At 35.8% G+C, this 11,878-nt stretch overlaps 1 protein-coding gene and 1 long non-coding RNA gene across 3 annotated transcripts in view; one reads left to right on the plus strand and one right to left on the minus strand.

The window, feature by feature from the left end:
- Positions 1–11,867, minus strand: part of LOC110055510 (Golgi-pH regulating cation channel-like) — a 105,601-nt gene extending 93,734 nt beyond the window's left edge. Inside the window, exons 1-12 of one of the 2 annotated variants that reach the window (XM_089288164.1) lie at positions 11,718–11,867; positions 11,476–11,536; positions 8,925–9,010; positions 8,190–8,306; positions 7,178–7,231; positions 6,669–6,725; positions 6,392–6,448; positions 5,518–5,616; positions 2,958–3,005; positions 1,531–1,590; positions 919–966; positions 403–456 (exon numbers count right to left, since the gene is read on the minus strand). In XM_089288164.1, coding sequence (XP_089144290.1) covers positions 403–456; positions 919–966; positions 1,531–1,590; positions 2,958–3,005; positions 5,518–5,616; positions 6,392–6,448; positions 6,669–6,725; positions 7,178–7,231; positions 8,190–8,306; positions 8,925–9,010; positions 11,476–11,536; positions 11,718–11,822 — 846 coding nt within the window. In that variant the 5' untranslated portion in view covers positions 11,823–11,867. The remainder of the gene's footprint in view (positions 1–402; positions 457–918; positions 967–1,530; positions 1,591–2,957; positions 3,006–5,517; positions 5,617–6,391; positions 6,449–6,668; positions 6,726–7,177; positions 7,232–8,189; positions 8,307–8,924; positions 9,011–11,475; positions 11,537–11,717) is intronic. The other variant, XM_089288158.1, reaches the window with a different exon arrangement.
- Positions 1–11,878, plus strand: part of LOC149113262 (uncharacterized) — a 216,184-nt gene that overhangs the window by 100,988 nt on the left and 103,318 nt on the right. The window lies entirely within an intron of this gene.

Here is an 11,878-nt window from a genome sequence, read left to right on the forward strand (position 1 = left end):
ATAACACAAGTACACTAAAAATAAGATAAATAATTAACACACACAAAAAATAGAAAGCTTACACTTCTTGCAACATGCTACCTAGAGTACAGTAGAATTACAACATTACAATGTATGTAGATGTAATTCTATTAAAATGTTTACTTAGTGATTTCTCATTGGCTCAGTCTGTGTGTTCATTTGGACTACTTGCTCTCACCAGAAAATGAAACTGAGAAGTCAAAATAATATATTTTATTTGTATCTCACACAGTTTTTATCATCTGATGAAGGTTGTTTCTTCAACCCTGAATTGGATGTCTGGTATAGGAGGAAGTACATGCAGCCAAATATTAGTGGAAATGAGTTATATAGTTGATCTTATGTAGTTTTCTACATATAGTAGCAAGCAGTTCTGCTTACATTTTCAGCCTCAGGTGTGGTCTTTTTCTGTGGTTTCCCTAATGGTTTGGATGCCTGGTATAAGAAGAAGGAACTAATTAAAATAACTTTACTATAGAATTCAACTCAATATCCAATTTGTTCTCTGCTTTATATTTAAATTTATATAAATTTATATACATAATATAAATTTATTTATTTATTTATTTATTTATCATGCAAAACAGACACAGTCACTATAGAAAATAACACAAGTACACTAAAAATAGGATAAATAATTAACACGCACCCCCCTCAAAAAAAAACAATAGAAAGCTTACACTTCTTGCGACATGCTACCTAGAGTACAGTACAATTACAATAATTATTACAATGCATGTAGATGTAATTCTATTAAAATGTTTACTTAGTGATTTCTCGTTGGCTCAGTCTGTGTGTTCATTTGGACTGCTTGCTCCCACCAGAAAATGAAACTGAGAAGTCAAAATAATATATTTTATTTGTATCTCACACAGTTTTTAAGAAGTAGCTGCTTACTTTTTTATCATCTGATGAAGACTTTTTCTTCGACACTGAATTGAATGCCTGGTATAAGAAGAAGGAACTAATTAAAATAACTTTACAAAAGAATTCAACTCAATCTCCAATTTGTTCTCTGCTTTTAATGGTGCTGAATTAATTAGCATTTAATGAGTTAGACATTTGATCTCACATAGTTTTTTTCACAGACTGTGTACCTTTCTACTATTAAAGGAGGGTCAGGGGCAGATCCAGGACTTTTCTTAGGAGGGGTGCACCACTAAGGAATGGCATAACTGATTGGTATGGTAAACACATTTTAAAAGCGAATATGAAGAAGAAGGCCTTATCTTGTGGGGGGGGAGGGGGAAGGGGGGAGGGGGGAGGGGGCACCCCTGCACCCTCCCCCTAGAGGGTGGTGGGTTTTAAGGAAAGTGGTACTTTTTTAAGGACAGTAGGATGTTTTGAGGAAAATGGTAATTTGATAAACTACACAAATATGGTATATGGCTGTTTTCATTGTTACTCCAGCTCATAAAGGAAATCTGAATGTACACAACATAACATATAAATAATACTCAGTCTGATAATTTATGTTTCTTTTTTCAAAAAGTAACCATCCTCCTTCACCTTACTAGTTGACGTTGCTGTGTCTTTTTCTTCTTTTTCTTTGGTGGTAGTTGGGTCTGTCTTTGGAAAACCAAAACAACAGAATTTAAAAAATTCAATAAATGCTTTTATTAAACATACGTAGCAACTTCTGTACCATTATCCACTTGTTGTGACTGTGTTTAAAGCCCCAAAGAGTGGGTTACATGTACTTTGAAAATAAAATATATCTAGGAATTTGCATTGTCGCATCCCACGGAGGGCTTGTTCATCCACTGTTCCAAGATCAAACTGGAATTTTCAAGTGATTGTTTTTGTAGAGGGAGGAAAAGTGGAGAACCAATAGAAAAATCCTCAGGGCAAGGCTTGAACTGACCACAAATCCACTCACGACACCAGGTATAGGATTCGAACCTGGGCCACATTAGTGTGTAGTAACTGTTCTAACCACTGCACGACCCTGCTCCCCTCAGAGCATTATTCATCACCTATACATTCATCTTAATTATACACCCACTTTTTCTACATCTGTACTGTTGAATTATTGGCTTGAGTTACATTTCTTTCAAATCTGAAAAATTTGGGATAAAGTGGGATAAACATCCCTTACTAATTAACATAAGGATACTTTATAAGAGACCTTTTTTTCCATGTCACACTTTTCCAATTTTTTTTATTTTTTCAAACAAAAAAGTAATAATAACCCTCACTTCAGCTCAACTTCAAGTTGAGATTTCATTGTTTTGTACCAGACACTAGATTGGCTGGATTTGAAAATGTTGGAATGTATTGTTTGAGTCCTGCTAGGTGGCCCTGGTTTCAGTAAACGCACTGTAAGATGTGTGATAATGGTTACTGGTCACCTCGCCACCAGGAAGTCTCGCCACCAACAAACTTGCCACCAAGTGAAGTCTCCTTGCCACCAAATTACTAACGATCTAATAACACTGAACTGAAATTTGCTCTACTTTGTTTAGTTGCATAACTTACACAGCCCATGTAAGGTTGAAGTTGTTTGATAGTTTAGCTGAAGCAACACTCACGTAAGCTTAAATGCAAACGCAACAGCGAAGCAACTGAGCAATAACAGCACAGTCAGTTCTCAAAGATATATACAGCACATGTAGTTGAATTCTAGAAAGGCATGGTTTCTCACTAGACAACGGAGCACATCTTGTATCACGTCACCAACAATATGTTGACACTGAAATTTGCAAACAGACAAGCTAACAAACTTACAAGTCGATTGATATTGTACTTGTTCGAGCACCTAATGTACGTCGACTAGTTTACTCTACATGTAGTTTAACTTTCTCTTGGTGTTTGGTGGCGAGGAGACTTCTCTTGGTGGTGAGTTTGTTGGTGGCGAAATTCCCTGGTGGTGAGGTGACCAGATACTGTCAGTGATAGTTATTTAGAATTCTATGCAGTGCCTTACATGTACGTACTTCATTAGGAATATCCTTTACTTTAGGATCTGTAGTATCGTTCTCATCCTTAACACAGAAACATCACATCAGTAACATGAAAAACTCTGCACCTGATTTGATTAACTACAATTTTTTATGACACCTGTAAAAATTAATGTAATTTGTGATCCCAAATTAGCATAAATTACTATTTTACCAGCGTGGAGCAGAGGGTTGGGGGCCGGTTTGAGGTGTGCAGTGTTTAGCAGGATTAGAGTTTGAAATAATTAGTTCCTGTTAGCAGAGTGAGACATTCTACAGTCAGCCTTCACCGTGTACAGTTGTAAAGTTAGTTTTCTTTGTCATACACAGAAGTTACTTTCCGATTGTTTATATTTCTTTAGTGCTGTCATTTACAGTCAAACCAAGTGAAGCGTACCCCTTAAGATTACATCGATGAATTGATTATTTGAATACTGAACTCACTAGTCGTTTTAAGAATGCAATTTTGAACTGATTATTGGAAAATTGAACTCAGTAGTCATCCCAAGAATATGGCTAACGGGTTTAATGTGCCAAAAAAAATCAATTAAATATTGATTTTTTAAATGACTAGCAAGTTCAATATTCAAATAATCAATTCATTATTGCATTCTTGAAATGACTAGCAGGTTCAATATTCAAATAATCAATTCATTAATGTAATCTTGAGGGGTACGCTTCACTTGGTTTGACTGTAATCACATCGCCATAATTTACTATATTTGTGTACACTACATTTTATTGGGATACCATAAAACACGAAGGGTGGCACCACTGCCTTGGTCAGGGGCACATGTTCCCCTATTTTTTTCACCTGCTGGTCTTTAGGGGTTTTCATGTCTGGCTTTGGTGAATTTAGTTTTTGAATCTTTGTAACATCTGTTGACATTAAATAAATGACACAGTGGCATGGTTGTCCATGGATCCAACACGTCTAATTTAATCACAACCTGTGTCTGGATGAGTAGTGGATGCAAAATAGGTATGTGTGCATGTATGTAGCACATTCGAGTCAACCATCTGTACTGCTTGGTTGAGTAAAGGGGATGGGGAGGGGGGGGGAGAGGGTTCCAGAGCCATTGAACTGCTCATTATTAAGATGGTGTCCACTAAACATTTGAGCAATAAAGGCAAAAATAAACTTAACCAAAAAACCTCATACATGTAGCATGGTAACGGTTTGAATACAGTTAAGAACAACTTATTGACATTTTGCATCAGTTTAAAGCAAAATGACACAGTAATCAGTGTTTCAGCCAGAAAATTTTACTTGAGGGCTAAAGTGGCCCCTGAAGATCTTTTTAGGGGCCAATTTTTCAGGAAAGGGGCCACTAAATTGATAGCTAAAGAAAGAAAAAGTGCATCAGGGTACCAATGAAAATAACGCAGTTTATTAGGATCTATGATAAAATTTAATAGTAAGTGCTTTTTGAAGGGTTTCTACTTAATAAAGTTTCTTTTGAATCAGATACCAGTATAAAGGATCTGTGCATTACAAGAGAACAATCCTTAGGCCTACATGACGTAGTCAATGATCAAGGGTTTACAATGCATTATAGGGTGATTTCAAACACAGTCAGCCATTTGGAAGTTTTCCGATATGAGAGAATTACTATGAGAGAATCAATAAAGCAAAGCAAAAGGACAGATTGACTTCTTTTCTTATGTTGAATGTTTTAGAAGCAAAGATCTTTCAATATGATTTTTCTAGAAGGACACAATGTGTGACAAAATAACCGTTATTGATCGTCAACACAGAGAAATGTGGTCACTATTATGCCGTATTATGGCGACTAAACCAGAATTTTTGGTCACCAAGGATGAAATGCTTGTTGCATTGGTGACCGTATCGATCACAATTTCGAGCCCTGGGATGGCTTTTAAAATATTATGCCTGTGTCAAGCCTGCAGTCTTGTAAAAGGAAAGAGCCAAATTGGCCCTTTTTTCGTTTTTCTGGGGCCATCTCTGATTGTAACGCAGGATTCCCGCAATGGCGCTCTGGCGCAAACACTGGTAATGCTTTAAGTATTTTTACAAGGTTTAATATTAACTTTCTTGAGAATGCTTGAGATTTTAATCACAGGGTGACTTAGGGAAAACCTCAGAACATGGTAACAGTTTGAATACAGTTGAGAACAATGTATTGAGACTTAAGCCCTCAAGCTGACCCTGTGAGAGAAAACTGAAGTTGAAAACTGAATTTAAACTGAATTTGAATATTTGTACTGATGTTTTGCATCAGTTTAAAGCAAAATGACACAGTAATGCTTTAAGCATTTTTATGAGGTTTAACTTTAACTTTCTTGCGAATGCCTGAGAATTTAATTGCAGGGTGACTTAAGGAAATGAATTAAAGTTAGATGTTCAAAATAGTAATAAAAATGAACTTTACAAATGAAACAAGTACATTTTTAGTAAACAATTTTGCACTAATTGCTCAAACTTTGAGCAGAATCCCTCTTAACCTTTTGCTTGGACTCATCCCTGCTGCTGTTCTGGTTTACTTAAACTCCCCATTAGCAAGAGTCCACCATAAACTATAAAGCTACAACTTACATTGGTGTCATTTTCGTCATTATTTGCTCTCCTCCTCCTTCTTTGGCCTTGTTCTGATTCCTGTACTTCGTTCTCATCTCCCTCGTCGCTTGATTCAGTCTAGCAAAATGGAGTAAATAATCACACAAACAAGATACAAAATAAATAAAATTACATAATTAAAGTACAGCTTGTACGAGATCTTTGCCTCTGAAATTCAGTGGAAAGTTAATAAAACGGCAATTTTCTGTTCGGTTTGGTTGAATATTGGCCAGAAATTAGCAATTATGTGCAAACATGCCCATATATTCTCTGATCTAGGTTTTCATACATGTACATGCTCTGTAATTAAACAAATCTTGTAGCTCAAATATTATTAATAACTGTTGATCTGAAATTTAGCAGACATTGACTCTGCATTATTGAAAAAAAAAAAGAAAAAAATTTGTCTTTAGATTGAATTACATTTAATTATAGCTGGGTTTTCATGTTTTTTAATATCTCTACATGCACACTCAACTGCTAAACAGTAAATAACTGCATCATGTATTTCTGTGAAGCTCTATCCACAGCTCGCCAGTTTTGGCCACTGGATCAATTCCAGTACATCGATAAATAAATAAATAAAAAATAAAAAATAAATAAATAAATAAATAAATAAAAAATAAAAATAGATAAATAAATAAATAAATAAATGAATAATTAAATGAACATACATTTATAATAAATCAATCAATCAGTTGGAACTGGCAGTGGCACATTCCACAGAAAGGTTCTTCACCCACTGTTTCCAGATCAAATTAGAATTTGGAAGGTTAGTTTTTGTGGAGGGCTCTCTGGGAAAACCAGAGAATCTGGAGAAAAATCCTCAGAACAAAGTAACTGTTTTAATTACCGTTTCTTTTCCTTCTGGAGTTTTTTCCTTCCCTTCTTTTTTCTCAGGTTTGGTTTCCTGATATAAGAAGACATTTGGTAAATGTAAATAAATTTGACTACAGTGTACTTGAGAACGAGAATGAAAATAATAATGACATATGCAACGAGAATTTACATAGTTTCTTTTAGTGTTTCCACATCAAATTGGAATTTGGAAGGTTAGTTATTTTGGGCTCTCCAGGAAAACCAGAGAATCTGGAAAAAAATCCTCAGAACAAAGTAACTGTTTTAATTACCGTTTCTTTTCCTTCTGGAGTTTTTTCCTTCCCTTCTTCTTTCTCAGGTTTGGATTCCTGATATAAGAAGACATTTGGTATTAAATGTAAATAAATTTGACTACAGTGTACTTGAGAACGAGAATGAAAATATTGATGACAAAAGAACCGAGAATTTACATACATGTAGTTTATTTTACAGTGGAGTTTCCTTCATCTCTAGTTTCTTTTTTGTGCAGTGTTTACACTTGTGAGGGTTTGGAAGAACTTGCAAAAGTTGTGGAAGCAACTTCAGCTACTGCTCTTGCTGTAGCAGTGTTTCTCATTCTCCCAAACCTTCACTGAAACATGGGAAAATATTTTCTACAGTACACGTATTTCTGAAAAATGATTGATACCATTTCCCCTAAGCTCAATAGTGTTTTGCAAAATCTAGATTTACACTAGAGGAATAACAAAACTTTTATCATCATCTTCTGTGTTACACCAGAAGGTCGCTGCTCATTGATCTTTATAAAGAAACCACTTACAGTAGGTTTTTCAGTCGGGGTGGGTATGAGCTCTTCAGCTATACCAGTTAAGTCCTACAAAAACAAACATTAAGCAAAAACTTAATAACAAAATAACAGCAGAGATGTCTCAAGGAATGGTTACGAGGAACAAAGAAATAAACATCAGTCTGCCATATTGACTTTTTTTCTCATTTCCTGTTAAAGGCAAGTCAAAATTGGGCAGTTCCAGAAAATATACATACTCCTCCAACAGAAGGGATGTGTAGATATATTGTTTGGAACTACACACTCAAGCAAAACTTGTAACAATGCAATAATGGTGTGACAGAAATTGGCATGACGCCAGTTGTTTTTATTTGGTTAGGCACTAAGCAGCATTCTGATTAGCCTTACTAATGATTCAGTTCCCAAACTTACGGGAAAAAAACACAAGGACTCTGATTTCAACACGAGTCCACTAGATTGGAAAGAGAGAAACATACCACTGTATAACGATGTGGAGAAAGAGAAAGTGACTTGGGAAGGAACTTAGTCTTGTAAACCCACCAATGGATAAACAGACAAATACTATGGACACTGACTTAGTGCGGCTGCATGGTGTAAAAATTTGGACCACAAGAGGAACTTGTTATGGCCATGGCCTATCTTCTGGTAAATGTCGGGGCAAAATCTGAGGAGCCACCTACATACAGTGTAAATCTTATTGATTTGGCACTCCTGGGCCAGGTTGTTCAACGCCCAATTATGTTCACCCAGAATTTGTGAGAATTTGATTTGTAACTTTTTGGTGACGTTTTCTTTTCACATTTCTTGTCCTTCGGTTTAGAGCTTGTCTGAATAATCTTAAAATACACAAAACATAAGAAGTCAAAAACATTTTTATTCAAGAAAAATTAATCCTTTGGTCAACTTTCAATCCTGGGTTAGCGTTAAACTGCTTTCGAACAACCCTGCCCTAGTGTTTACTGTCTTGACTTATACCTTGTTATTGTATTTAATTTAAAAAGATAAAAAAGTAGCACATGCATACCGGCAGGTGAATCCTGGGATTGCAGTTCACTCCATCCTGCTTCCCAGCTAGTGAATAAGCTGAAAACTCCTTACGAGGATCCTTCCACAGATATTGTAAGTAATCCTGATCACTGGCCTAAATATAAAAGAAACAAGTAAACATACCATAGATTAAACCCTCTTAGGCCTCAGGGCTGTGGTCTAGCAGAGCCCGGGTGCCTCAGGCGACTAAGCTTTGCCTTTGGGCGACTTGTTTAACTTCATTCTTATGAAAGCTTGTAAGAACTGGGCACCCAAGATTTCCTACATAAGAACCCTTGGGAACCTTTAAATTTTGCTTAGAGCACAGGCTTGGCCCTATTCAGCCAAGGATGAAGTGGGGTGGGGTGGGGTGAGGTGGGGAGGTGACAGAAAAAGCTCGTTCTAACTTTCAACAAAAAAGTATTGTGATTACAAATCAAGGGAAAGTAAGCACTACATGTAAGAGCCAATGTTTCAGTCCATTGTGATGCAATCACTAAGAAATAAGTGAGTGGTGATAAACTTTCGTAAGTGTTTACGAAAGAAAAGAGTTGAACTCCCCCAGGATTGGTCTGGTACACCAGCATGGCCACTGTTTCATTATTTTGGAACACCAATATGGCTCCCATAACGTCATGTGCATACATGTATGCTCCTTATGTTCACATAATTGTAGAAGGGCTTATATTAACTACCATGTACATGTATGGTGAGAATAAACTCAAAGATTCACCTTCAGAGATGAAAACCTCTCTGCACACTGTGAAACATATAAGCGCCAGTATATACTGATGTTTTTAACAGTGCCACTGCAACTCCCTAAGAGTGGAAAGATATTGGAGTTAGGTATCAACTCGAATGTGGTATGTGTTTTGTAAAAGTTACTATTTTTAGCCTGATGGATACTAGTTAACCTGATTAATACTACACATTACTCTGGTAATTTTAAACTTTCATAATCTTGTGGATAATGATGGTAACAATATAATTATATTTATGCAGCTACATGTAGTACAGCTGTATAATTTATGCCATCTATGTATATGCATAGATCAGATTCTAAATTGGTATAATATAGTTGCAGGTTCTTCCTTATGATGTAATGTCAAGGCTTTGCTTAGAAATTCAGAAATCTCTAACCGTAACGTATATGTACAATACAATTCAAACTCAAACTTGAAATTCTAATTCGAACTCCAAATGAAACTTAGACTCATGAAAATTGGAATCTTATGGAAATCTCTGAATTTTATTCTACTACAAAACTCAGTTTACTTACAAGCATGCCAAATTCGCTTTGAAATCAACCTAAATCAATATGAAAGGACATTCTACACTTGTATGCATTCTCCTGCATAACCAGGAGATTTGAAGATTTGTCTGCATGAGTGGGAGATTGGACAGACAGAGAGACAAATAGACAGAGAGGAAACCTTTTTTTAAGCATGATTAAAATTAAAGCTCAGTGACTTAGGGGCTGTGCAAAAATATAACAAAATTAAAATAAAATTAAAGTCTGTACAAAGTATACACAATTCGTTGCAAAGGTTAAACTAAGAGTGGATTAATTAACTAATTTAATGCTATTAAGCTATGCACACATCTCTTAACACTTTAATAAATCTTATACTAAAGTTCTCTAGATATAACTAGTAATAGTTCTCACTAAATCTGCCCCCACTTTCTTTTATTTCTGCTGATTGAAAACAATAATATTGAACATTATTGTATGAACTAAAAATTCCATTTTTTTTTTTTGTAAACTATATCACTCACACTGTTCCAGTAACTTAGGCATCTTACTGTGAATATGATCCTAACAATTAGCTAAGTTAACTAAGCCAACACATTCTGTTTAACTCATTCTATCACATGATATTCTTACATAGTACTCTCACGAAGCATTTACAGCAGAGCAGTTTACAATATCTCATCAGAAAGGATGCAAAAAGTACTTTCTGGAAGAAAAATAGGTTGCCTCCAAGGAAACTAATATTTCTTTTACAAAATTAATTTCACTCAGTAGAATGTTATAGGAAAAAAGAAAAGGTTAAAGAATTATAGCAAAACAAAAAATTAAGTCAAACTACTCTGCTGTTCCATTTTGATGTTGAAACAAACCATTTGTCTTGATATACAGTATGAGCAAGCATAATTATCTTGAAAGCACAATGGAAGTCACAATTTTTTTTTTGCCGAGATGTAAACAGAGGTATCGCGTTACAGTCACCATATATGCAAATTAGAGTTAAGCTTTTTGACCTCAACAAAAACGCTGCGAAACATTTATCTCTGCAAAGTCACCCAGAATACAAATAAGCCATCTGAATAAACAAGGAGCCAAAGGTAAAACTGCTGATCCCAAGGCCATTTAGCTATTTAGTTGCAATCTAACCACACTGGCCTCTAATTTCTAGCATACTTCAGAATTTCTTACAATACCATCTGAGTTGTTTTTCTCCCAAAATCCATCTTCAGGATCTTTGAAATCGTTTTCAATTTGTCCTAGATGAGAATTTCGCCCATTTCGATGCAAATTTATTTGATCGTGCTAAAATCATGGCCATATTGTAACTGGTGGGTATTTTTGACCTTGAAATGCTGCTTAAAGATGGCGAAATGCGAACTTGTGGTTGGGAGACCTTGAAATGCTGCTAGAAGATGGTGAAACGCGAACTTGTGGTTGCAAGAACCTTGAAGTCAAGAATTTCATGTTCCCGACACTCATGCTGTTTTGTGAGCCCCCATTACCCTACATTACCCGAGACCACTGCGCGTGCCTAGTTTCATCAAATCAAGAACGCTTCGCATACTACCAACACATTTCTTACTTTTTTGAAATTCCTTGTATGTATACACGCAGGGAATCCTAGGGTGCCTCCTCAGGTTTTGGCCTCTGGGCCAAAACCCTGCGGGCGCAATTAAGATCTAAAGATCTAAAATTGGACAGATGAGTAGGGAGACTCCCACATTACTGAGCTGGCTGGCATGTGATATTGAACTTTTCTTCTAGGCATACCTTGATGAAAACTACAAGTATGCACAGAGCTCAGTATTCTACAAGTACACTGTCATATCGTTTTTGATTTTTCATGTTTCCCAAAGAATTATAGGAGGAATCTTTGATTTTAAAAGCCACGTTCTTTAGAAAATGCTGCAACTAACATCGCTAATTCACAATAAAAAAGAAGCTACCGAAAAAAAAAAAGGAAAAAACTAAACTTATTTTCCCATATTAATTTAACAGAATTTAATAGCTTAAGTTTTATTTGCAATTAACAAACCTTTTATTGCGACACTGTAGTTTTTGTTCATTGTTTTGGCAAAGACATCAAACGTCTGGTTCTGTAAACAAACATTACAATGTTACTTCAATCTATTTTCAAGACAAACGCATAGACAAAACGGGATCCACATGCAAAAAGAAACAGGAGCTAAACAGGAGTGAATCTCCAGCATAATTTACAGACAAGAAAATACAGTATTCAGCAACCGAATTTCAGTACCTAAAACAAATATTACTAACCTCCTTGAAATGCAAGTCTTTTTTGCCCGGTTCTGGGAGACAGCAAACTGAAACCAGGAAAAAAATCAAGAGCGAAATAACGAAATATCGCTTGCCCGCCGCCATCTTCCTTCGAACGAAACTTTGTTTTCAGCATCAGTCATGCGCAAAAGAAGTTGATG

This window comes from Orbicella faveolata, unplaced genomic scaffold (assembly GCF_042242905.1).
Source record: "Orbicella faveolata isolate gen_17 unplaced genomic scaffold, um_ofav_v1 contig_15, whole genome shotgun sequence".
Taxonomy (NCBI): domain Eukaryota; kingdom Metazoa; phylum Cnidaria; class Anthozoa; order Scleractinia; family Merulinidae; genus Orbicella; species Orbicella faveolata.